The sequence below is a fragment of the Otolemur garnettii genome, unplaced genomic scaffold (genome assembly GCF_000181295.1).
Source record: "Otolemur garnettii isolate 467f Iridium unplaced genomic scaffold, OtoGar3 scaffold00007, whole genome shotgun sequence".
Classification (NCBI taxonomy): domain Eukaryota; kingdom Metazoa; phylum Chordata; class Mammalia; order Primates; family Galagidae; genus Otolemur; species Otolemur garnettii.
Window position 1 is genome coordinate 25,723,435 of NW_003852402.1, and position 27,910 is coordinate 25,751,344.

At 45.8% G+C, this 27,910-nt stretch overlaps 1 protein-coding gene across 1 annotated transcript in view; it reads right to left on the reverse strand.

Moving 5' to 3' along the window:
* Positions 1 to 27,908, reverse strand: part of PLXNC1 (plexin C1) — a gene marked incomplete at its 5' end in the record, with an annotated part of 149,276 nt that extends 121,368 nt beyond the window's left edge. The window contains 2 exons of the mRNA XM_012814153.2: positions 8,797 to 8,937; positions 26,985 to 27,908. Of these exons, the coding sequence (XP_012669607.1) occupies positions 8,797 to 8,937; positions 26,985 to 27,908 (1,065 nt within the window). The remainder of the gene's footprint in view (positions 1 to 8,796; positions 8,938 to 26,984) is intronic.
* Positions 27,909 to 27,910: the final 2 nt, after the last annotated feature.

Genomic DNA, 27,910 nt, shown 5'->3' on the forward strand with positions numbered 1-27,910 from the left:
TGACTGATCCCTGCGGTCGATGACTTTCTTCCACTGTCTACCCAGGTCAACTCCCAGGGGGATCTGGTATAAACAGTGACTCACTCAGAGCCCCTGAACTGTTCACCAAACTCAGAAGCAGCTTTGTAAAAGTCAATCTCACTAGCCAAATATATGAAATATGACTTTTTAAAAGCTCTTCTTTAAACAGAAGCAGTTAGGTCCCAAGGGAGGTGGGAAAGGTCTGTGCCTCCAGTCACTATGAAATGACTCTATCCCTGCCCTACCCAACGTGGCAGCTACTAACCACATATAACTATTTTAACTTAAATAAAAAGTCAGTTCCTTAGCACATCAGCCACATCTCCAGTGCTCACTAGTCAATCCTAGGCTGCCATATTGGAGAGGGTATTTATGGAACATCCCTCTCATCACAGAAAGTTCTATCGGACAGGGCTTCCCTGAAGGAGACTGAGTAGACACACTCACGGAGTATGCCAATGTGTGGAACGATCTTAAATACAACTTTCTTGGTTCTTTTGAGTTTTGAACAATGTCAATGTATTACCTTAAAAAATGCATATAAATTAAACTTTAAACACATTTGAGGGTGAGTGGGGGTCAAACTGTTTTTTTCTTCTTCTCGACTATGCAAGGGTGGTCTCCATAACCCCAAGGACAGGGCACAACAATCTTAAATACATTTTTGAGTCAACTGGAAAATGACATTATATGGACTGGATAGTAGGTAATCCTAAGAAATTGCTGATAATTTTGTTACTTATGATAACAGCATTATGGTGACAATTATTTTTTAGGGATGCATAACGAAATATGTGGAGGAGAAATGATACAGCATCTGGCACTTGCTTTAAAATAAGAAAATAAGTGAGAACACAATTTACAAAACACTACCACTCACCCTTTTTAGGTGAATTAGGAGTAGCCCAGCAGTTTTTACTGGGGGCTTATTTTATTTACTCTTGGGGCATTGCTGATGCAGAAGAGAGAAGGCTGGAAAAATCCAGTTTGGTGCAACATTGGTTTATTTACTTAATACTCCAGAGATAAAGCACCAGTATTCTCTCTAGAACTCTGCATTATGGCAAATAAGCCTTTCTTTTATTTTCTTAAGTTACCAAAGTACACTGTGGGTCAGGGTTTACAAACCAGTTTCCTGAGCAAGCTATTTAGCATGGCCTGCACTGAGGCACGTCCTGATAACCATAGATGCTGAGTTTTAATTGGTATGTTTCATCCGTGGTGGTGGGATGTTTTTAGAAAGTCACTGGCATTACCTATCAAAATTAGAAAGCATCAAGGAGCATCATGTCGAAACAACCTAAATGCCCAGCAATAAAGACATGGTTAAGTAAACTACAGTACAAATAATGAAATATTATTATGCCCTAAAAATATTTAAAAAGCTCTTTAAGTTATATTAAAGGTGTACACATATTTCTAAGTATATGGATATATACATACACAGGTATATATACATATGTAAGTGTATGTTTGATGAATTTTATGTTGAATAAGGGAGGGGAGAGACTATCTTCCCCTTTTTGGTTGTAGACAGATCTAAACTATTTCTGTGAAGACACTCTGTAAAGGAGAAACTTCCAGTTGCCTGGTAAGTCAGGAGCAGGTGACTTTCACTGTATTCTTTCTTGATTCTTTTGAGTTTTGAATAATGTCAATGTATCACCTTTAAAAATGAATACATGAAAATTAAATTGAAAAATGTTTGAGGGTGAGTCGGTCAAACCCTTTTTGCTAGATTTGCAAAGAATGATCTCCATAACCCTGATAAGACAAGAGGAAGTGTTAGCTTTCATCATATGGGTCCCAACTGGGCTACGGGGGATGGGGAGCGCTGCCTCTCTGGTCCCTGGAGTCTCAACTCTCTCAGATGACTCGGGGACAGGTTTTTTAATAATATCACCTCCCACCCCACCCAGCCTCAGCCCCAGCCTGGTCCATGGGGACCAATGGGACATGTGGACTTTCTAATTGCAAAATTCATGAGAATATTAACACAGAAAAGACAGCCAAGGAGACTGGAGCACAGGAAACGCTCCTTCCTCAGCTGAGTTTAGGTGGGCAGCCTCGGAAAAAGAACACGATCAGTGAAGCGATGCAGGAAGTAACAGTGACTCACAGAAACCTAAAATGGGTTGAATTTTGCATAAGAGAAACCTCATCCAATTCACACACACTCCTTGGGCACGATGTGGATTTTTATCTATTGCTTCCAGGATACGACCTTAATATAGATCTAATCTGAAGTCAATCTGCCCCGTTCCCTGTATATTCTCTTACACTCCTTCATCCTGGGAGTCTCAAACATCACCTCCGCTGAGAAGCTTTCCCTGATTGCCTCTCCCCTGCGCCCCCCCCCACCCCCACTCATCCCTGTTTCCTTCACGGCCCTCATCGCTATCTGAAGTGTCTTGATCACTGATTAATCCATTTACTTGTTTTCTGTCTTCTTCTTCTCACCAGGAGAGCAGAGGCGTTGTCTGTTTTGTTCACCTTTGTATATTGAGCACCCCGATAAGTGGCTGGCACATAAAAGGTGCCCAATAAATATTCATTAAATGAAAAAACGACTCCATTACCATTCAAGATTTTATAGGGCTCTTCAGCTTTCTCCGGCTGAAGCCTGTGTAGAAAACACATTCTCCCTGATGGAGAATTTCAGTTTGTGTCAACATATTGTTTCTGTTGACATCCTCCTGAAGCCTCATGGTAGACTATTAACTAGCCTTGGGATTTTCCTTGCATACAAAAGCTCCCAGCCACGCTGCTGAAATTAACCGAATGGAGACTTCCACACCGCACAGTTGTAGGACACGTTCATTACCACCCACGGAAAGGATACCATGGTGAGGAAAATGAGGGTGGAGAAAAAATGAAACAAAAGCCTATTTCTCTTTTTCTTTACGGTTACCATGAAACAGAAAGCCACAGGTGCTCAGAAAACTAAAATATTTTCTGCCAAATAAAATAATCTTTTCCTTTGTCAAAGCTTCACTCTGCGGGGCTAACCTGTTGAAGAGCAAACAAGTCAATCCCCTCATTTATTTATTTATTTTTCCCCCGTAAGCAGTTTCTGAGAAACGCTGGGCAGGAGCCTTAAAGACACAAACACACACAGGAAAGCGAAGTAATTATCTAATAGCAGAAGGTGCCTCTGTAGTTGGGAGTAACAAACATGAAATATAAAGAGGAAGGCAAATTTCTCTTTTGTTTCCAATCTACTTATTTTGGTGGAAACAGTAAGAGAAGCATACAGCCTGAACCACAAGTTCTACTGTGTTTCCCCCAAAATAAGGCCTACCCCAAAAATAAGCCCTAGTAGGATTTCTATGCATTTGTTAAATATAAGCCCTCAATAATAAGACCTAGTGATGGGCGTGGCTATGTAGCTACGCCATGCATTTTGGCGCGGAGAGAAAGACATCCCCTGAAAATAAGCCCTAGTGTGTCTTCCTGAGAAAAAATGAATATAAGGCAGTGTCTTATTTTCAGGGAAACACGGTATATGTGTAGATTATATGGGAGAGAAAAAGTTCCCAATTGCAGAGTCCTCGCAAATTCATCGATTGGAATGAATAGAGTGAGAGAGAACGTGAAATAGGCTTCATAGGACATTCTAAACAGCAAACCCTGAAACCCACTTCCAAGTTTTGATACTTGCTGCTGTTTTGACTCTTTGGCCCAATACCTCAACTCAGCCATCCTCACTACCCCGACTTCTGGCCATAGGTCCTGTCCTGGTTCTCCAAGGCCTCCTTTTCCCTAATGTAACAATCTGTGGGAATATAAGTAGAGCTTATCTTCATAAAAGATTTCTGCTTTTGCTGTTGTTTTCTCTTCTGTTCACTCCGAAACTATAATCACCAGAATCAAGATAGACTCTACAGGTAGTACACAGTTTGGCTTCTGTTTGAATTCAGAAAGAACTTTATGGAACGGTTTTAATTTTGTTCCATAGTTTGGATAAATGAAGTCTTATTAGTAGGAATAGAGTTTGGGGGGCCACATAGCCTGACTGTAAGGCTGGATATGGGGACCCAGCATGATGGAGCCTCTGCTTCCTGACCCCTGCTTCAGACCCAGGAGTGTTAGGGAAAGGCCAGCCTTCTCTCGCTGGAGCCTTTCAAAACATCAGCATGAGACCAGAATTCCTGCCCTTCCTGGAAAGGAGACTGTTGAGGTAAAGCTGGGGTTCCCAAGGGAACCAAAGGCCCCCATGAAACATGTGCAGCTCTAAGAGTCCCCTCAGGACTGCACTGAGCTGGGCTGCCAGAAGGCCATCCTCAAATGGAAACAAAGCAAACCACAGAGGCCATGGCCCTTCTTGTGAAACCTCAAACACCTGCATCTTGGTATCAACCCAGATGCCCCAATGTTAGAAAGAAAATGAAAACATAAAAACCAGTCCCATAAACTCTACCTAAGCCCTGCAGACTATATTTTAACTGTTAGTGCAGTTTAGTTGGGGGATAGAAGCTTGGGCTCTGGGGATGGTTTGCTTCAGTTCAAATCACCTTAAGCAAGCTACCTAACCTCTCTAAGCCTCAGGTTTTCTCATTTCTAAAGTGGGGATGGTGATAGAATTGACCCGTAAGGATTAAGTGAGTTAACCCATGCAGATGCTGGTTCTAATGCCTGGCACATGCTACGAGCTCAGAAATGTTAGTGCTTTATTATTCCTTGCCCACTGCCTTCTCTTTTATGCTTGCAGGAAAGGTTAATGGGCATGCAGAATGTTACAAATTTCAAATTTCATGCATATTTCGTTATTACTTACATTACCACCTGGAAAAGCCCAAAATATTCAATTCTGCCCTTGAAATAAGGACTATTTTCTATGTGCAAACAGTCAGCTTGAAGGGATCCAAACCGCACAATATGTTGGACCACAGTCTGGAGAAAGATACGACATGTGTTTATGGAAACGCACGCCCGGAGCAACACGGGCAATATGAATTCCTCGAAGCTGAGTTCAGTGGGCTCAGACTTTTCAGCTGAGCTCAGTGGAGATGCTGACAACTAAAAAAATTATAGCACACAATCATGATCAGAGAGGAAGCAGAATGGGGAAATAACGGGGGTGTGAGGGGGGGGCTGGCTAGACATAACCCGCCTTGCGACCATGACCTCATGACCACTGATAAAACAAAAGAGCAGATTAGATGTTCTCAAAGGACTCTGAGTTCTACATTCATTCGCTGTTTCCAAAATGTTGCGAAGCCTAAGACTAAAGTCAGGAAGACTTAATTGGAAAGTGTTACTTCTCCATTGATCAACAGTGAAATCCTACCTTTGGAGGTAATGCCAACTTCCTTGGGAAAAGTGCATGCGTCTTTAATGACACTTTAAAAGTGATCCAATGTCTCAGCTTAAGTGCAGAATAATGGTTCCAAGTAATAAAATAGAATACAGCTACTTAAAAATGCTGTTTACAAAGGGTCTGCAATAACATTTTAATGTAAGCATTTTCCCTAATTAACTGAAGGAAAGAAGGATGTAAAGATGGGATGAAGTCTGACCTCATCTATACAAAGAAGAATCCTAAATGCTGACAGCAGTTGCTGCTACGTGACACAATTAGGGCTCATTTTTTCCTTTGCCTTCTTTCATCCCCCATTACTCTGCGACTTTCCATATGAGCATATATTACTTTTATAACAAGGAAAAGTTATTTAACTAATGCACAGTTTAAAATGGCACCAAATTAAAACTCCATAAGGCCTACAGAGATTTAAGAAGTCAGATTTTTACTGACGGTGGTAAAAAAAAAAACAACAAAAAACAGCAATTGGCCCCCAATTGCAGTTTCCTGCCTCTCATCCAACCAGCCATAGACAACAGCGCCTGGTGAATGTCAAAATGCTGTCAACTCCTGATCACTTGGAAAGTGATGAGTCAGGCTGCGGGTGATCCAAGCCCTCTGTCTCCTCCTCCCACTGTCTGCGCTGGGCTGGGTTTTGCTTTTCACCACTCATTAGTTCCTCCACGCTGTGGCTTAAGAAGCCAAGCTTGTGTCTATCAAAGTTTGTCTTTTCTTACAGTTCTGGTGACAAGCCTGGCAAGGGAGAAGCTTGAAGCTTTTGAATAAAGGGATTTGGGGATTATCTGTGGCTTCCCAATCATCTGCACAATCCCAGGTCTTTGGGACCCTGGGTAATTTCAGGGGCTGCATCCAAGAATGTGCCCATAGGATACAGGATAAAGTCTTGGGAACCAGTGGGTTGTTCTAGGGAGCCTGGGTGCCAAGTCAGCTCAAATTCCTCCCTCATGACCTCTTGCTGACAGAAGTAGCTCTCTTGGTGTGCGTGGGGGGCGGGGGGGCTAATGCCCAAGAAGTTATCCTGCCAGTGAGGTATCTCTCAGTCAGCTGGGCTGCCATTTTCTCAGGCTGGGACCCTTCCCTGAACCTCTAGGGACCCTGACCTCCCCTCCTCAAGGAACATCGGTCCCTCCAGGCATGGTCCTCTGTCAGATGCCTCCCCCTCACTCCCAGACGTGTAGAGAGTGGTTGCTCATCCCAGGGACAGAGATTGCAGAGTCAATGCACCATAGGGCATGGGGAAATTAGTGCTGTCTCCACAGTCACTCCAAGTTCAAATCCCTGCTCTGTCCCTGTGTGACTTTGGGCAAATCATCCAATTTCTCTGGGCCTCGGCTCTCTCATCTGTACAGTGGGAATAGCAGACCTCCCTTGCCAGGTTGTGGAGAGGACTGAAATGGCTGGAGACGCAGAGCATCCCGGCATACAGGAAGCACTGTATCAATGGCCGCAGCCCCAAAATGAACAGAAAGCTAACCTGACCTGTTCCTCGAACCCCCAAAGTGGGGCCACGGATGTGGTTTCTGAAGGGGCACCCTGTACAGACCCTGTTCCTCAGCAGCATGCAGCTGTACCTTGGGCCCATCTGGGGCCCCAGCATCATTGAACACTGGCCAGCCGTACACAAACTCAACAGGGTGGGCAAGACCAGGCTGTCCCCTGGGGAGCTATTTATAGCCCAGTGTTCCTTCACCTCCAGTTCACCATGTAACAGTTTGGTTGGCTCGGCTTTGGGGGAAACAGTGTTCTTGTCAAAACATTCATCAAAAATATCCCAAATCTGAAAGAGATAATTGGTGAGGAGGCCTGGGAAGGATTGATGGAATCTTCTGCCAGGCTAATGGGTCCAATCAGCCTGACCAGGTCGGTGTAGCTACAGATGTCACCCAGTGACTCGGGTAGAATGATTGATGGGTGTTTATCCTTCCCCAGGAAATAAAGCTAATGCAACAGGAAAGATGATCAATGTATATTTTAAAAGAATGTGTATACAAACAAACTCCCTCCCATATGTTACTGGGTTTCCTCCAAAGAAAACAGATTAAATCAAATGCCTACCAGGCACCCAGCACTGTATTAGGCTGTGGGAATTCATTGGTCCCCTTCTCGAGAAGCTTAAAATCAAGTTGGGAGGGCAAGTACACATACCAGTGAAAAGGGTGGGTTTCCAACCAAGACATGTGAGGAATCAGAAGAAAGAAATTGATCACGGGCATTTCCGGAGAGAAGGGCAGAGCGAGACCACTCTAGGCTTCAGTGTCATCGGAGAGGAGGTGGAGTTTGAGTTGTGCCACAGCATAATAGAAAAAAGCAAAAAGCATTCCAGGGTAGGGGTACAGTGTGAACAAAGGTGTGAGACAGGCCTACACAATACACATTTGGAGAGGAACAAGTAAACAGGTTTGGCCAGAGTGGGGGGCACAGGGGCACAGAAGACAGAATCCGAGCCCACCAGAACAGAAAAGGGTTTTTCTAGAATAATTTCATTTCCCAAATGAGGAAATGGAGGCTCAGAGAGGTTAAGTGATTCACCTAAAGTCACACAGCTAGTTATCCATAGGAGATCTATAGGGATAACTGATCTGTTAAGATTCAATGAAGAATCTGAGCCTGAGAGTAAATAGGCTGGCTAGGGGCAAGAAGTATCAGTCTTAGGTGACAGAAATAATGTGGTTCCCAATTTCTAAAGCACTGGGAGCCACAGGAGGTGTTCAATTAATGCTTCCCAATGAGGATGATAAGATGACCACTATGTAATTTCAGACAAGTCATTTTAGTGTCTCTGATTTTATTTTCTCCTCTTCTCCACTGCCCCTCCCATTAGTGGGCAAAAATCTCCAACTTGACCAGGGCAGAGCCATACCGGGGGAAAAAATAGTCCTCCAAGATAAAAGTCAGGAGGAGTCTCAAAGGATTTTAGATCTCTAACCTCTCCGTGGTGTGTGTGGGTACAAAGGGCAGAAAACAAACCCCCTCTGTGGGTGGCAAGTGGGCAGGCAGGGAAGGAACACCTGTTTTTTCTTCTTTTCAAGCCCTATAATCTCTCCTCTCTTTGAAGTTGTGAGAAATCAGGTGCTTTGTATGTTTCCATTATAAAGGAGACAGAACTGAAAGGTCATATGCCTCAGGAAGGTGAGTCAGGGATGGGGTAGGGGCCAGACCCCCTTTCCCTCGCCCAGGCAGCTTATGAGTAAGGAAGGGAAAATATCTTGGAACACTCCCAGGTAGCGAGGGGACCAATACTTCATTGCACAACTGGGGGGGTGGGGGAGGTGGTGATTACATACAGATTTCCAAAATTTCTTCCAGGCCATTTCTAGGGGTCTCTGGGGAATTCACAAAGCAATTGGTATGATGGTGTGCATAAACTCAGAAGCATTAAAAAAAAAAAAATCACAAAGCACAAAATGGATCACTATTAAAATAGACATTTGAGGAAGGCACAAAAAACCAACCTTAAGTAACTGGCCATCTCCAGTCCCCAAGAATAAAACAGTCCTGTTCATTACCACGGTGCCATAAACCGATGTCAGGTCGGAATGGATCAAGGTGGATGATGCGATTGGTTGTACTCTTTCAGGCTGATCCCCTTCTCTCTGAACATGCACACAAACGCACACAAAAAAAACATGATCATTTTTTAACAGCGGTACTTCTCATGCTACCGATAACAATATCACTCAGGCCCTCCTAGGAGGGATCCCACCTCTGGGTCCCAGATATATTTTCTTAGACAAAATGCCCTTTTATTACCTTGATCTGCAAAATCACCACCCGAGGAGGACAGCCCTTGTTTACTAACAAGTGTTAATCGCCAGGAGAGAGCCGCACTCCCCCCAGCTGATAGAGGAAGCTGAGCTCCACTGGATTGCCAAGAGACAGCCCACTGCTGAATTGGGAGGGAGACTCACTTCTACTTGGCTGTTTTCAGCATCCTGCCGCCAATTCATTTTGGCTAGGCGCTGGCTTCTGTGAGGTTAAACACAAACATTTCCCAAGATGTGCCACAGGCGATCCTGTTGGGTGTGATGGCACAGAGCAGGGATTCTGGGTTTACTGAGATTCTGAGAAGGGTCGGTGGCATGGGAGGCCCAAAGACAGGGCAATGAATTGGCAAGGGGGTGGGGAGGGTGCTTAAAGGCAAGGATGTAGCCGTGGACGCAGGGTAAGACGCAGCCACAGAGCTAACGGGAATGAAGCAGAAGGCTCCGGTGCTGGTGCTCTTAAAGAGGAAACAAAAAAACATGACTCCCAACCCAAAGGCATTTAAGTTGTCTGAGGCTTTGAGCACAGATATAATCACATGCTTGCTCCTGATCATTAAATAAAGCCCCTCTTCAAGCCCAGAGCAGAGAATGTGACCAAAATGCCGTTTTCTTTCTTTCTTTTTATTTTTTTAAAGGAATGAAGTGATCCATGCTGCTTCCTGCCTTCAACGACAGGAAACTGAGTTTGTTACACAAATCTCTGGAAGATAGGGAGCTAGAAAGAGCCGTTGCCGTCTGCAGCTACTGAACACAGTGTGATAGCACACTTTATCTGCCAGAGCTCAGTTCCCAACTGTACTAGGGTTTTTAAAAGGCACATTGAAGTCGTAGCCAATGGGAAAGCTGGCAAACTTCAGTGAGCAACAGCAACTCCTAAAATCACCCTGTTTCGAGAGGGAGGAGGTGGGCAGGGGGAGGCTGAGACTTATTAACTTCATTATATTATTGCCAACCGTGTTTATGTCTTTCAATTTACGTCTTATTAAATATTCATTATTTTTAAACCCACCAAGTTTCATTAACATCTAACTAAATGGATTCATCGGCTAAATTGATTTCTGAAGCCTTGAAAGCCCTGTCTATGTTTCTTTGTGGAAGTTGCGCTGGGAAGGAAAGATAAGCCAGCGAGGATTCCTCCCATGCCCTGATCACTTTTCAAGGGAAAGATGTTCTAACCTAAGAGAAAGAGATTGGGGGGGAGGGGAGGGGTTGGATACAATATTCTATAGTGGACTCAGTTGAAGAAGATTTTTGGAGAGCTCATCTGAGATTTTTCTTTCTTATTAAAAGATACTTCTTATGCATTTGGGAGAGAGGAGGAGCTGTTCTGTTAAAACCGAAGTTAAGAAAACAAACCTCTGTGGGTCTAAGGATGGGAACAATAGATCACTGTTTAGATAAGGAAGCCTCATGACTATGAGCAGAAAAAGAAAAATCGGATGACCTTTAGGATTAAAAAAAAAAACACACACACCACACATCTTGCTTTAAAATAAAACCAGAATTGTTCAAATGTAAGATGGGCTGACCATGCCTATTCTTTTTATTAAATAGATAAGCACTGCAGAGAGACTCACTGAGAGAACCGGGCATCATCTCTGTCTGGGTGTCTGGAATATTCCACACCTATCTTCGGCTATCTTCGGCTGGAGGACTCCATTCCCCTTCATCTTACATCACAGAAAAAGTAATGGCCATGGATCGCAGATTATCAACAAGGACCAAATAGGGCCGTGTATTTCCAAGTCTGGTATACAACAGGTGCTTAAGAACTGCACCTAGTCTAACCCTCCAAGAGCAATTATGTCATGGGAAGCCTTTGCCGAGTGAGGATGAGATAACTTGTTTATGAAAGACTAGATCCAAAAACCCCAGAAGTGGTTCAAAAGCTTACAGGGAAGAAGGGGAAAATTGGCTCCAAATTATCATCTTACTTTTGCAGTTCCCTCCTCTGACTTCTGACTATTCCTCAACTATTGTAGTTTTTCCAATTAAGTCCTGGATCAATAGCATAGGTAAGTAGTGCAGCCATTAAATCAATATTCCCAAACTTGAAAGGCTGATGCTATAGAACAAACTCCACAGCTCAGTTTACAGAAGCCTCCAGAAAGCTTTGAACCGTGTCTGGCACATAGTAACAGACAGTCCCCATTTGCTACTATTTATTTAAAACTACAAAGAGTGATCCCCACATCCATGGCAGGTGTTTCCATCTTCTTTGTCAAAAGAATGCTAATTTTGTTCACGTAGCAACCAACCCAAGCCTGGTGGAAACCATCACTGGGCCCAAGCCAAATGGCAACTCTGTTCCCCATTGCCGGATATTGGCTCTCCCAGCCCTTAGAGCTAAGGGTGCCCATGTGGCCTAGGTCTGGGCAGTGAGATGTTAGATGGAGGGATTTCTAGGAATAAGTTTCCTCCTTGACAAAAGAAGGGTCTTGAGAAGAGCTCCTCTTCCTCTTCCTTCACTTCCTCCCCCAGAATACAGTTGTGTGAGCCTATCAGAGGGACTAGTGGTGGCCATTTTGCTTCCAGGATAAAACTAACATGCTTAGATTGGTGTTTGGGGTGGTGAGATAAGAGACCCTAGGTTCTTGAGGATACCACTGAACTACAATCCTCCAAGCTTTCAACTTTTTCTTACATTAACAATAAATGCCATGCTTTAAGCCGCCGTTGATTGGGTTCTCTGCGATTCTTCTTTAAGAAATGAGAATCACAACTTGTTGGAGTAGGTCCTACACCGTGGCTCCTCTCCAGTTATGAGGGACTAGGAACTAGACAGGTGTTTCTTCTGCTCACCACCCTGGGGGACCCTGGCCCCGGTCAGGATTTTGTAGCCAATTACAACAGTCAGCCAGGAAGAAAATAGGAAAGAGGAGGCTTGGACCTAATGAAAACCCTGGGGGTTGCTCTGGCTGAATGGAAATGGATTCTTTTGTGCTGGAAACACACAGAAATGGACAGGTCCCAGTGAATGGGAAAAGGAGCCCTCTGAATGGGTTTCTTGGGCTCATTTCAGCAAATGGACACAAAAGACAGGCTCCAGAGAAACCTCCCCGCAGACCTGAGGTGGGGAAAGAGTGTGGTCAGCCCACTGTGTCCAGAGATTATTCTGATCCTTCTTTCTTTTCGGCCTGTTTCCTATCTTGCCCTTCTCTCCCCTTAGGGCATAATCGCTAATGTTGCTCTCAGACTATTCTGTCTAGTTTATTATGTGTAATTTATTTCTGAATCCCAGCCTCTGCTTGTTCGTCTGTGTGTAACAAGGTTAATGCCTTGTAATGATGCTTTTGCCAGTTCTGCCTTTCATGACAAAATCCACTCTTGATTGAGCTCCAAACCTTGTCTACCCTTTGGGCTTTCTTGGTTCCCTCCGAGTTGCCATCCTGCTTCTCCTTTTTGCCATGTCTAACCACAGCGTCACGCCTACTCTCTTGCCGGCTCTGAGAGGGAAACTTCTCGGTGGCAGGAAAAAGCTACCTTGCCTGAAACGACATTTGGGCTGAAAGAGAGAGACCTTGGGGCCCAACACAGCAATCTGGGACCAAGGTTACTGAGGGAGGGGTGTGTCGGGGTATGTGCGGGTTTGGGGGGAGGGGGCATAACGCGAGGGAAACAGCTTGATCTCCTTCCACCTCCTTCACACTATTTTTCACTGACAATAAACACTCCCCCATCGTGCACCGCACAGCTCCAGGGAACACCGACCATGATTGAAGGGTGTGAGAGGCACCTTCTGGAGTTGAGCAACACTACGGCCCGGCCCCTACCAGGCAGAAGGTGGCCCAGCTCGCTGAGGTTCAGGCAGGGTGCTCCTGGCAACAGCAGGAGGAAACGCACACAAAAGTGGGTGTCTGGCACCCAGTAAGACTCAAGCCTTTTACCCCCAAGGTGCTAAAAGGATTCCTGTATGTTGATTTTTTTTTCTTATAAGGGAAGGGCACCTACCAACTGGTGCCTCTTTTTTTTTTTTTTTTTTTTTTAAGACAGTCTCACTCTGTTGACCTCAGTGGAGAGCCATGGCATCACAGCTCACATCAACTTCAAACTCTCGGGCTCAAATGATCCTCTTGCCTCAGCGTCCAGAGTAGCTGGGACTATACGTGCCTGCTACGATACCCAGCTATTTTAAAGACAGGGTCTTGCTCTTGCTCAGGCTGGTCTTGAACTTTTGCACTCAGGTAATCCACACCTAGGGTTATAGGCGTGAGCCACCGCACCCAGTCCCTCCAACGGAGTGCCTCTTAATTTCTTATACATTGATAAAATACCTCTTTGTATTGGCCATTTTGTATTCTGTTCCCTTTGGGATATATTTGTTTGGAAGCCGTCTCATCATTTCCTATTACATACCCAGGGGCCTACTTTGCAGCCAGAAAACCTCTGAGGGAGCCTTACACCCCTTGCTCTGTCCCTTACAAGCTGCTTGATTCTGGCAAGTTAAGTCCCAGACCCTCAATGACCACATCTGTAGAATGGATCCAATAACACCCAATGTCTGGCCTCTGGGTGTTGATGTCAGCCCCACATGAAATCATGTGTGTGTATATAAGTAGAAAACTATCTGGATTAACCTCAGGAGATGGGAAAAACAACTATTCACCCAAGTCAGTGATTTTATTCACCTTTAAGGCTCAGATCACTTTTCTCCATTGTGGAGTATGTGGATCAGGTTCTAAGTTTATGACATCTCTGATCATCTGAAGGGAGAATTTACACTGGGGACTCAAATGATCAAAAGGGAAAGTTCAAAGTTTGCAGGAGGAACAGAAGAGGGAGGCTGAGAGACACAGCTGGGCGGCCCCTCAACCAGGCCGGCACGGGCAGGTGTGGCACAGCCCTGGGAAAAGGACACAGTGCTGAAACTTAATGTTTCAGCTCCTTCCACATCTGTCCTCCCTCCATGGGTCCCAGTGTCTTCCAGCCTCCCAGGCCTCCCACTCTCCCAGCCTCCCACCACCAAGGTCCTACTCTCCACCATTTATCCTTCCTTCTCCCAGCCTTACACCCCTTTCCACTCTCCGTCTAAATCTCAATCTTCCCACATGGCTAATTTGTCAATTACTTATAAAAACACAACCTGACTTGAGTAATTCACAAAAAGATATGAATGACAGATAGTGTTAAAATTGTATTTTCCTAGATTCTTGGAATTGAAAGATACTCCACCAATGTTTTCCCATAAGGAAGCTACAGGCATTCTAGAAGGGACAGCTCCTGATTATGGGGGCTGTCTTGTGGGGTGGAGGACTTTTAGCATCTCTGACTTCCATCCACAAAGTCCTGGCCCCTGTCATTTTGATTATTGCAACTCACCCTTCCCCCCCATTTCCTAACACTCACTAAGTAAATGTCAGCATCCCCTGTCGTGATCACTGAAATCTATGATAAGTTCAGAGCTGCTGAAAATGGTTATCTAGACTTTTCTTCTCTCTGATCCCATTCCTCCCCAGTTTTCCCCATCATGGTCAACAGCACCACCAATCACCCTTGACTTCTCTCCATCCCTCACTCCCCAAGTCCAATATTTGAAAAATCTCAGCTGAATTTCTCAACAGTCTCAAACCCATGTTCTCTAGTTCATGGGCTCTCCCCAGCACAGGCCTCCATGGTCCCCCTCCTGATCTGCTACAAGAGCCTCCTGGTGTCTCCTTTTGACCTACAATCTAGTCTCTGTCCAGTAGACAGAGTGATCTTTCAAAGTATAAATCAGGTCATGTTACCTCCTCGCCTAAATTCTTCAATGGCTTCCAATGAGACTAAGAATTGAATCCATAAACCTCCCAGGCCCTACCTAAACTGGTCCCTAATGACTTCTTCAAACTCATTCCTCACCACTCTTCTGCACTCTGCCTCAAATCTCAAAGTCATTTTTTTTTTCAGACTCTTTAACACATTAACCATTTTTCTACCTCGAGGCCTTTGCACCTGCTACTTCTAGGCCTACCTCTTCAACTCTTTGGAGGCCAGCTTTTTCTAATCTCTCAGGTTTTAAGTTAAATGTCACCTACTCATGGATCTATAACTCTTCCCAGCTCTACCCTAGTTGTTATTTTGAATCACAGTATTCCATTTATTTCCTTCAAAATATTTATAATAGTTATTGCCTTAAAAAATATACTTACTGGCTACATGCAGTGGCTCACACCAGTAATCCTAGCACTCCAAGAGGCTGAGGTAGGCGGACTGCTTGAGGTCAGGAGTTCAAGATCAGTCTGAGCAAGAGTGAACCCTCATCTCTACTAAAAATAGAAAAATTAGCCAGGCATTGTGGCATGTGCCTGTAGTTCCAGCTACTTGGGAGACTGAGGCAAGAGGATCACTTGAGCCCAAGAGATTAAGATTGCTGTGAGCTCTGAAGCCACGGCACTCTACCTGAGGTAACAGAATGAGACTGTCTTAAAAAAAAAAAAAAGGGTCTGTCTCTCAGTAGACCCTAAGCTCTACAATAGTTTATCTTATTCTACACTTTGAATATATCTACCTCAGCAACTGGCATGTAGCAGGTTGTCAATAAATGTTTATCGAATGAATGAATAAATGCATGGGTCAATGTTTGAAATACTTTCAGTCAATATCGCATCAGGCAACTATGGCACATTGCTAAGTAGGCCTAATCATTACTGAGTTCTTATTTGAGCTAAGATTTCTCCCTTGTAAACAGTGGGCCCTGGTTCTGCCTTGGGGAGCAATAGAAAACTACCTTGGATCTTCTGTTAACCATGTACATTGGCCTTCCCTTAATTCACGTCTATAGTTCATTGATGGATGGTAAGAGACAGTGTCTGGGTCTCTTGTCTATAGATTCAATCAATACACTTAAAACGTGGCTTTAAGAAGTAAAGAAAGTACTTTTGGTACACTCCGATCAAAGCAAATAATAGGACTATTCTCTCCCATGGCTAAAATAATATAATTTTATGAACATGGTCTAGTCTTGTATTAACTCATTAAAAATAAAAATAGATGGGAGCATGAAAGAGTAGAAAGAATAAGAGATTTAGAGTAAAAAATATGTAGTTCAGGTTCAAGCTCTAAAACTTCAATTGTGAGTCTTCAGACCACTGTTTTTCAACCTTTGTATCTCATGGCAGACTTGAACCTATAGTCAAACTTTCATGTCATACTTCATTATGTTGATCAAAAAAAAAAAAGTGAGAAAAAAAAGAACATTCTTATTTTGCTTTGAACTTCTTTCAAAAAAATTTTAAGTAACAATCTTTGAAAATGTTCACGGCACACCTAAGATCCTCTCAAGGCCACCAGTGGGAAATCACTGCTTTAGACAAATCATTTACTCTCTCTGAGGTTTCTTTGTCCATCCATCCACCCTCTCAACCCACCCACCCATCCATCCATCCACTATTTATGGAGCATTTGTGGTTGGCCAAGTGCTTGATCTGAAAAATACAGATGGGACCAAACTCCCCTATAGTCAAAATAAGCCAATCAAATGAGTTTTGAAACAAAACGCAACACTTCTCATTTCATGTCATTGAAACACTCGCTGACACTTTACATTTCACGTCTGAAACACTTGGTAACTGAAATGAACCCTTAGAGTGGAGACTCTGCTGATAGCCACATTGCATGGACAGAATTCAGGGAATCCATGAAACGTGATGAGGAAAAAGAAAATACATCTTTATTTTAGTAAGCTCTGACCGAAACTTAACATTTCCTCTGATTAGGGATTCAGGCCCACAGCAGTATTAACTGTGACTTTGTCACCGAAAGAAATCAGATATTTTCATATCGTTTGATAGTTGTTACAGATACCTCCAAGTATCATTCATGCTCATCTCTACCTTGAAATTATGGTAGTTCCTGCTGCTAGATCTTGCTATTGGGTGTGTTAAGATATATCACGGTATCGCAAATGGAAAAAAATATTTTGATACATTTCTATTTTGTTAATATTGGGTCTATTTTGGAATCCTATGTTTTTATTTTCTGCATAAAAATGATATTCTGAGAGGGGATATAAAGGATGCATCCATGCTCTGGAGGGCTGGGAGAGAGCTATTGATAAACTAAGCAGAGGAAGCTGACACTAGGTGGCCTGCAGCTACCGACTGCTCTAGGCTATTCCCTCCTATGGCCTCAGGGAAGCAAGGGTCAGCACTTGAAATCCAATTTTTAAAAGGGGTCACTGATGGAGACAGTAGTCTCAGGAGGCGGCCAATGAGCGATGATCAGGGACAGCTGGTGCCTTAGATAACATGCTTCTTCAACCAGGTGGGGAATGGCAAGGCATCCTGCCTCACTGGGAAGGGAGTCCCAAGGAAACACTTCCTCTCTTGGCTGCCTGGTGCTGCCTCTCTGGCTGCTCTTCTTATAAACACGGCTCCAGAGCCTACTCCTCTTGGAAGCCCTTAACTCCCCACACCGTAACTGTCCTGCCATTAGATGACCAGCAGCTCCTTCCCAGCTCTGTAGACATTTACTGAGGGCTCACTCACTGTGTCTTAGTCAGATAGATGCCTGGGAAACAAAAATGAGACAGAAGTGGCCCCCGCCTCAAGGCATATACAGCTGAGTGGGGGCCAACACGAGCCTGCCACACTCCAGGGTTTAGGGAGTGGATCTCAGATTCCTAAACCCATTGCCAATTGCCTACTTAGTGGCCTTCCTGGATGTCCCAAAGGCATCTAAAAATGAACAGAAATTAAACTCACCCTCTACTGGGTCACTTAATGCCTCTCCATTCTATGTCTTAAAAAGCTGTTTCATTTCATCCCTCCTCTTTACCCTCCCCACTACCACCTCAGTTCAGGTCTTCCACATCCCTCAGTTAAATTACTGCAATAAACAGAATCCATCTGCTTTTCCTCCACATTCGTGGCCATGGCTGTCGACCAAGGTGACTTTATTTCTTGCCTGACTCTTGCAGGCTTTCCTGCTTCCACTGTGGCCAGTCTCTCGTCCATTCCCCACAGGGCGGCCATTATTTAGGAATTCACAGCCAATCATTTCACTTGCCTTCAAAAGCTCTCCTATGCTCCCAGAATAAAACCTGATCTCCTTCCCACTGCTGAGCCACCTGTAGGCATTGGCTGCCTCTTCCTCCTCCACCCTCCTCCCCGACACTCCGCCCTCACCACCTACCTCTGCTCAAGCACACTAACTTTGCTCCTCAGACTGTCCACTCATTTCCCCTCTGAGCCCTTGCACTTGCCCTCCAGCCCCCACGAGTGCTTGTTCCCCACTTGCCATGGGGAAGGCAACAGCCATCCTTTCTCATCTACCTGGTGCCAACTCAGCCTCCATGGAGAGAACTTTCCCCTACACCCCACCAAAAATGACTCTGTTACATCACCCACTGAGTGCAGTGTGCCTCAGTTTCCTCATCTTTAAATTGAAAGTAACGATCTAGTCCACCTTGTAAAGTTGTGGTGAGGGGTAAATACGTTAATACTGGTAAAGGGCTTGGAATGATGATATATAGTAGGTGTTCAGCGAGCTTCAGCTATCACTTTAATATAGAAATAACTAGTTATAATGCAATCAGTGTAACCTGGTTTCTTGTACCCTCAACAAATCCCCAACAATTAAGAAAAAGAAAAAGAACTAGTTATTTGCTAAATGTTTACCATGTGCCTGATTTACCACCGACATAAATATTTTCACACAACGTGGCACATAATAGGAACTTAAGAAATGACTTGTTGGAACCAATAATTGCCCTACTCAGTTGCTCAGCTTTGCCTCCAGTCTTACGTCAGCGACTCTATACTCTGAGTGATCTTTCTAGAAGGCACTCAGATGCTGCCTTGCTTGTAACCCTGCTGGGGTGCCCCAACAGCCGTAGCCATAGTTTTTAAACCCTGCTCAGCAGGATCCTAGAAGTGCCTTTGAGAGGCAGGAGAAGTTGTAGGGCCCTGGGAGCCTCCTAACACCTGCTTCCCCTGTGTCTCCAGCACTTGGCAATGGTCTTGCCCAGAGCAGCAGGTCAATGATGATTTTATTTTCATCTTTTTCTCACATGGAGCTTCTGGTTGAGAATTTATTTAAATGCAAGGCTTGGAAAGTCTGAAAATGACTGACCACCAGGACGAAATCCAACCACCTTTGCCTGTCTCATTAAGCCCTTTGCCATCTGGACCAGCACGCTCATTTTTGGACACTCCCCAGCCAGGGTGAGCTGCTTGTGGTTCGCAAGCTTATTCAACTCCCCGCGTGTGCACAAGCTGTGCCCTCTCTCTAGAACTCCCTTCTCTGCCTTCTCCACTTAGCTTCAAGACACAGCTCAAGCATCACCTCTCTGAAGCCTCCCAGGTCCTCCCAGGCTGAGGGTGTCGCCTCTCCTTGGGGCTTCCACAGCATCTTTCTGGAACGATCTATGGGAAAGGCTTGTTTTGCTCTCACCCTATCTGTAATCCCAGAAGTCAACAACCACCACCTGTGGGCCAAATCTGGCCTGCTGCCTATTTTCTGACATGGGCTAAAAATAGTTTTCACATTTTCAAATGGTTGAAAAGAATAATTCAAAAAAAAAGAAAGAGAAGAAGAATTCGTGACAACTAGAAATTATAGGGAATTCAGATTTCAGTGTCCATAAAATTTTAATAGAACAAAGCTGCGCATGCTCGGCTGTGTTCAGGCTACCACAGCAGCACTGAGCATCTGTGACAGAGACTGTGTGTAGCCTGCAACGCCTAAAATATTGACTATCTGGCCCTTTACAGAAAGTTCACTGACCTTGCATAGTATCTTTGGCCAAGACCGTGGGAGAGTAATAGGGTCAAATCCCCCCAAGAACTTCTCCGAGGAAAAACACCAGGCAGTGCTCCATTGCTATTAAATAGACACACTGATGTGAAATCAACTACTGAAACTGAAACACAGGCCACCGTTCTTTTTGTTTCTGTGACCATATAAAAGTTATCATTTCATCAAGACAGACAATTAAAACTGAGAAAAATGGTGAGCACATTTCATAAAAAGCAAATGAACAAAATCCCTACCATTACCATGGGCCTGCTCTGATGAACAGGTTAGGCCCCTGAGGCCTACAAACTGTCCCCGCGTAGACTTAGGGCTTTCTTATCTATGGGCCAGAGCACGTTCTGGAAAGGGAGCGGTCATCAAGATACTGTGAGGGAGGCAGAGATGATACTACCCTACGCTATGGTAGTCAAGATGTTGGTGACCCTGTGATTTTCCCAGCACTCTTGTCTAAGGGGCCATCATGTGATCCCTTCTTGTAAGACCAAGGGCCAGGACCTGCCCCTAAGGGCTACAAATCCCTATACCTACCTAGGGTTCATAATCTGGTGTAAAAGATGATTTGGAACTGTTTCTATCATGTCTCTCCTGGCAACCTGGACTAAATACTATAGAAATCTGTCACCACTTTGTAGCCAGAGTAGAAGGTGAGAAGCTATTAAAATGTAGTGTGGGGCTCAATGCAGGCTGAGGCTTCTCAGGTGGAGGGGGTACAAGGTTGACATTTGAGGAAACAGAGGAGGTCATCTGGTAGCAGGACAGAGCAGAGTAGCCATGCTGAGTCATGTTAAAAGGGAAATCTTTGAATAAGCACCTATCATTTTCGATGTCGAGCCCCTTCAAACTGTCTTGAACGCAGAGCCATCTTCCAACTCTGTATCAAAGAGCCTCATCCTTATGACTATTAGCAATCATGATGGCAATGAAAGTAAACGCATGCACAGCATTGACTATGGGTCAGGCAGTGTTCATTCCATACACATTAACTAATGAATCCAGATAATAATCCCAGCAATCAAATAGGATCCCTGCACATAGGTGAAGAAACTGAAGTGCACAAAGGTTAAAAAATTTTCCCCAGGGGACACAACTGGTAAGTAGCAGCTCTAGTCCCAGTCCACTTAGCCTCAGAGACTCTGCGTGTAACCACTGTACAGCACTGCTCCTATTCCTAGATTACTATATAATTCCACGTTTCTATCCATGAAATCTCTCACCCCCTTATTTGAATTTATTCAATTAGATCTTTGTTCTATGCAACCAACTATACCTAAGACAGAAATTGGTAAGGAAGAGACCCTTGGAGAGACTGTCTGGTGGGTGGAATTGGTTTTGGTATACAGCAGAGTAGAAGACTCTAGAAGTCCTCCCCAATCCTGAAATGAAGATATAAATTACTGTATACAGGAGTGAAGGAGCTAATTGAAGGGCAACTGATACAATTTTGACACTCAGATTAGAGGGTTTCCTAAGTATTGCCTTTGAGCAATTAGGAGGGAATACAGAACATAAGAGTAGTAAAATGCATTTGTTACTTTTTTATGGCCCAAAGTAAAATGGAAAAGAAATAAATGGGACGAGCTCCTTTTCCAGGTGTCTCAGCTGAAACACAAGGAAAACTGTCTTGTCTTACAATAGTGGTTCTCAAACCTGAGCTAACGCAGAAGCATTGTGAGGGCTTATTAAAGCACAGTATCAGTTCTACTCCTACCTCCAGGGTTTCTGATTTAGTGAGTCTGATGTGGGGCCCAAGAGTTGGCATCTCCAGCAAGTTCTCAGGTGCTGTCAATGCTGCTGGCCAGAGACCACACTTTGAGAACCACGCCTTAAAGCCCTTTCCTCTTACAGGTGAAAAGGCGGGATTGTACACATTATTAAATTACACCACAGAAGTCCCAGCCAAGCTGGTGGTTAAAGGTAACTCCCAGATCGGCAACCCCAGAAACCTCACCATTCCAGTCAATGGCAATACTTAGAAAAGGCCGGAGGAGTCAAAAATGCCTTTTATCCTAGGACCAGGGACCAAAGGGGTGCTGATATATCATGTCATTAAAAAAAAAAAAAAATGATGGGCAGCACCCGTGGCTCAGTGAGTAGGGTGCCGGCCGGCCCCATATACCGAGGGTGGTGGGTTCAAACCTGGCCCCAGCCAAACTGCAACAAAAAAATAGCCAGGTGTTGTGGCGGGCACCTGTAGTCCCAGCTACTCAGGAGGCTGAGGCAAGAGAATCACCTAAACCCAAGAGCTGGATGTTGCTGTGAGCTGTGATACCACAGCACTCTACCGAGAGTGACAAAGTAAAACTGTTTCTAACAAAAAAAAAGACAAAGGTCAAGGGAGTAAGAGGTGAGGGAAGTGTTTTCAGTACAGAAAACATTTCCAACACGATCCTCCCAGATCCTTCATTTATTCATTCAATAAATATTTCTCAAGCCCCACCTAAATACCAGGTACTCTGCTAGGTACCGGGGGTGCAACAGAGAACACCTCTCCGAATGCTCAGAATATCAACACTGTCTTGAAGTCCATGGAACGATATCCCTCCCAGAGTTCAAGGAGTCATGAACCTAGGAACTCAGTTTGCAACCACGGAGTCTCTGTTCTGTCACATGCCTTATATATCCACAAAGAGCTGGTCTTATCATAGCAGCCACAGGGACTTAGTTTGCTCTACACAGGACAGGATCGATACTAGGACCCAGCGTCTGTGGTGTCAGACTGTCCATGGCAGTGGACATGCACACATTATTATATGTAGCACCAATTTCTCCATCTGTAAGTAGGGATCCTATTTGCTTCATAGGATTATTGTCTAGATTCATGAGTTAATAGGCATGAACGCTACTCAGCGGGTAGTATATGTCATGTATGTGTTATCATCCCATTAGCATTATCATGACTAATAGTCATTGGAAGGGGAGCCTTGATATGGAGTTGTATAGTGGCTAAAGCAAGGGTCCCGGAGCTGGGTGGACCACTCAGGTTCTAAAGGTCCTAAACCCTTTACTGTTTTCCAGCTGCAGAACCTAACCAACACTCTCTGGGCCTAAATTTTCTCATTTCTAATCCTTACAATAACTACAGTCTTTGCCCCCTATGGTAACAGAGAATCAGCTGAAAATAAGGCATGGAAATTGCTTCACACAGAACCTGGCCATAATAACTATTCAGTTGATAATAGCTATGATTGCTTTTCCCCTCTTTCTAAGTAGGTGCTGTCACTGTAGTTGTCCTTTTGAATCTGCTTTTCCATATCAGATATGTATACAGGGCTAAAAATCACCCTCTAGTCTACAGGCTACAAAAGGCTCAGCAGAATCGTAACAGAAAGTTGAAAAGAAATAAACATCACAGGTGGTCTGGAGATTTGGAAGTTAATAGGCTACACTGCCACGTGGCACTGGCATGTCACCTCTACACACAGTAGTGAGATATGCCTTGGGTTGCTGTCTGTTGGAAAGCATGAGAGGGTTTGTGGTTGTCTGCACGACATTCAAATTATGTCAGGCTTTAGAATTGTGGAAAAAGGGGTGTGTCCCCCCACAAGGGGTAGAGTGAACTAGGGGAATCAGTTCCTGTGAGCCAGCACTCTAGGACCTACCCCCTGTGTCTACAGAGGGGAGACCACCATGTTTAAACCACAAGCCACCCTAGGACCCAACTATGGCAGCCAAACAGATTCCACATCCTCAATACACTTTTCTATAGGTTGCATGGGTGTGCAGGGGTAGTGGGAGTTCAAAGAGGGAGGAGGTTAAATTCATTAACTTGTTCCTGTTAAAAACATTCACTTTCATGTCAATCCAGAATAGAAAAAAAGAAACCACACGAAGTTTTAAAACACAACCCAAGACTACAGCTTCATGTATTGCCTTGAGGAGACATCCTCTTAACTCACATGTGAGGGGAAGCTATTTGCTGCCTCTTTACTTAGGGAACTTTCAGGGAAAATTCAAAAAAGCACCAAGGTGGTAAAAAGAATAGAGAGGTAGACTCTGGAAGACCTGAATTTTAGCTAGGGGGGCCCTGATTCTCCTGGTAGAATCAACCTCAGACGTGATGAGAAGCGCAAGAGAAATAACTCTATGAGGAAGTGTTATGCAAATATTCACTAGGGTTATTAGAGGGGTCTACAAAAATTAGTTGCTTTGACATACTTGGGGGGCTGCAGTTAACCTGCTCTAGCAGGTGTGAAAGTGGATTCAAAGTTGGTGGCAAGGCAGAAAAAGGAATGGCCCAATGTGTAAATGGTTAAGTTCACACTCATTGCACACACATCTTGTAAATTACTCCTTAACAGGGGAAGCAAAGAAGAGGAGAATCAGCCAATGTGAGATAAGAGAACTGGGAGACAGGAAAATGCAACCCATACAGTCCTGTCACTTTTTCTACCTATGGTTGATTGAAGATGGAAAATAAGAGCGAGCCAGCTAGGAGAGGGAGAAGACAAGCAAATCTGGCTGCTTGTGCCCGCAGCCTGCAGATTACTGTTAAAATTACAGCCTGCTCTGAAGGCACTGCGGTTGGAATCTATTGAGGTTTCCTCTGTCTGGAGTGTTTCAAGTTCAACTCCTGTTTTAGGCAACTATAATTCAGCATGCCTTTCCAAAAAGACGTTCAAGACCTGAAAACAAAAATGCATAACAAATGCAATCAAATGACATCATTCTTCCGAGCAACAGCCAGGGGCACGGTGATCCCATGACCCCATTAAACAGGGTTGCAACCTGCTATTGTCCTTTCAGTGACAAAATCAGTGGCACTGGGCACAGAGCATTGCTTACACTAGCAGGCACCAAACAAATATTTGTTGAATAAAGTATCTCATCTGCCTATTTCATAGGTTAGAAAATTGTCAGCTTTCTCATCAAAACTACTACCATTTTTCATTCAATTCCATTAAGGCTTTTTAAAGCATACTACCAGTGAGGAATTTACTTAAAGGAAAAAAATTTAAAAAAGCAAAACTCCAAGCTCCCACCTGTGCAGCCATGACATGCTATTGTTTGAACCAGAGTATATTCTTTAACTTGGTTGACAAGCTCAGGGGGTAGAGACCCTGTCTTTCAGAACACACAGCTCTCAGCCCACTGGGGGTTCTCAATAACAGCCGTAAGAAATGCTGTGGAGGGACCCATTTTAATTATTTATTTTCCCAATTCCAGATTTTTGGCAGCCTGTGTTTATCCTTTGCTTGATTTCCAAGGGCCAGCTCTCTCCCAGAAGCTCCCGTGAAGATGGATAAACAGCTCTGCTACTTCCCTTGTCCCGGCCCTTCCCCCCATCCCAGCACAAGTAGCAACACCTGATTGGGTCCAAACAGTGGTTGCCGAGTGCATTCAGGATGCCTGCTGGGGTCTGGAAAAGAACTGAGTCCTCCAGGACCCAATAGGTAGAGAGGAGCAATCAAGAGAAATGTTTTGGCTGAGCACATCGACACAGCTGTCAGATGGCAAAGCTTGGACTTGCACCGTTATTACCTGCTGTGGGCCTCTGAGCTGTCTTGTCATTAACCCCAGAGACCAAATATGCCTAAAGCTTGACACAAAGCAATAACTGGGGGGAGGGGGGGCACTTTCAAGTTTTTCAACAGAGAAGTGAAAAGTGATGGTTTTGACAAACTTGAACCATTAGGTTAGAAAGGTCTAATAAAGACAGATATTAAATGTTAAACTATATGTGTACAGCAAAACTAAGTCATTTTGGAGGCAATATATGTTTATATACATATTTTTTAAATTATGCCAGTAATGAATATGAACGCATTATATGTGTGTCCCAGCCCACAGCTGACAGACAAGGAGGAAGAAACAAGTGACGATTCTAACCAGCCTTGCTAAAGACTTCCCAGTTTTTTTCTCCCTGGATAATAGGGCTAATATTTGGTAAGAAGCACTTGGCAGAGAAAGGGGTGGGTGGGGGTGAGGGTGTCTTTCTAGACACAGTTAATGCCCCTAAGAGCCAGTGCTCCCCTGGACCCGGTCGTTGCTTCAACCCAACACCTTTTCGAAGAGGTGACTTCTCCCTTCCTCTCTGAGTCATAGCAAAACAATGGCAACACCTGTAGCCGTTAATTTCTGCGCTTTGATTTCTGTCCAGTTATAAAGGAGGCTCTCAGCGGGCTCCCCTCTCAGAAGCCATATGCAGAGTTGATGTGCCAGCAGCCTAGGAAGGGAACGGCCTCCGGAGAAGTGCACAATGGCCCCGTAATCCCCATCAACTGGACCCTCTTGAACTGCCGCTTTATTTTCCAGTCAAAGAAATGCTAGTCTCAAGATTCAAGCTGTGACCTCCCTGGGAACCCTGGGGAAACCTGTGTCGTGTGCCTGGTTCAGCCCTAGCCCCGGGGTGCTGCCTCGGAGTCCCACAATTTGGAGCCCAGAAACTGCCTGTAGCACCCCAACACTTTCTCCGGCTCTCCCCTCCAGGGTGAAGCTTTCACCACAAACCCCCTCCTGCGGGCCCAGCCTCTCCCCCCAGCTAGAGACCACAACACACCCTCGGCAGAGCCACAGCCCCGCCCCCTGGCTGCCGGTCGCTCGAGGGGTTCAGCCCCACCGCCAGCCTCTTTAGTGGCTCGCCTTCACCCATGCTGGGCGGGCTACCTGCTCTCCAGACCACATCACAAGTGTCGCTGGTGGGGGGCGGAGGTAGGGGGCACAAAGGCTGGGGTGTGGCAGCGAGCCCTTTGGGTTCAATGGCTTCTCTGCTGAGGGCACTATGTTTGGTAACTGTGTGGACCAAGAGGGTCAAACCCATTTGCCTGCGGAGGTTACGCAGAAGGGGCAGAGAGGGGTCTAGAGGAGCGATGGGGGAAAGAGGGGCTTCAGGAGGAGCCTGAGCTCCAAACAAGTGTCCGGATTTGCACAGAGGAGGATGGCACCAGGATGCAGCCACTAGAGTTTTGAGTCTAACTTCCACCCTCCCCACCCCCCTTATACGCGCTCCCTTTGGGGACCTTAGGTGGTGCTCCAGGTCTCGGAAACCGTCTGAGAAGAGACGTCTGACGGCCGGGGGCGGTGAGAACCCGAGACCTGGCAAATGTCACCCCGACCGGATCTCTACCCCCGTCCCCTCTCTGCCTGGGCGGCGACCCCCCTCCCCGCGGGAGCACTCCCCGCGGCACCCCCGGGGCAGGACTTACGCAGCTGTGCTCGGTCTGGAAGTCCCAGCTGCACCTCTTGGCGCGCGCCTGGATCTCACTCATCCTGAAGAGGCAGAGTGCCGTGGTAGTAGGGGAGCGCCTCTCCTGGTCCACTCCCGCGGCCGCGCTGAACACTCCGGCCCAGACGTCCAGGGCCTCCACTAGGCTGGAGGACAGGAGCAGGCGGCGGCCGTCGGGGTGGCCGTGGCCGCAGTCGAGCGACGCCTGGCCCTGGAACAGCACCTCGATGCTCTGCGCGATGCGCGCCATGCTGGGCCAGCCGGTGGCGGCGCCGCTCGTGTAGTTGTAGGGGTAGTAGGGGAAGTAGACGCTGCCATTCCAGAGAAAGGCGTCCACGAAGTGCAGGCTGCCCGCGCCCTCGCACAGCTTGAGGCGACCCAGCTCCTGCGTGGCCAAGCTGCGCCACTCCGTGTCCTTGAGCGCAATGGCCGTGTCGCGGTCGGACGCCGCGGGGTTGCAGCGGTTTGCAGTCTCCGGCTCGGGCAGCACGTAGGTGGCAGCCACCGCTAGGTACCACCGGTTGTTCTGGCCGGCGCGGTACACCACCCCGGCCGTCGAGCCCTGCGGATGACACGACACCACCTCGGTGCCATTGCGCAGGGAGCTGCGGCTCAGGTTGCCCAGGGGCCGCACCTCGCAGGCGCCGCGGTCGAAGGTCCAGCCGGTGAGCAGCAGCCCCCCGAGCCCGGCCGCCCCCTCGCGGTAGGGTAGGAGCAGCTTGCTGAAGCTGCTGCCCGGCCGGGGCCGCGCGGGGGGCGCCAGCGAGACCGGCTCGGTGCAGTTGCCCGCTTGGTCCCGGTACAGGCGCGAGAGCCTGTGCTCCAGGCTGTAGTCCAGCTGGTCCAAGCAGCTGCCGCTCGCCACGAACACGCCGTCCTCCCGGCTCACCGCGATGGCTCCGATGG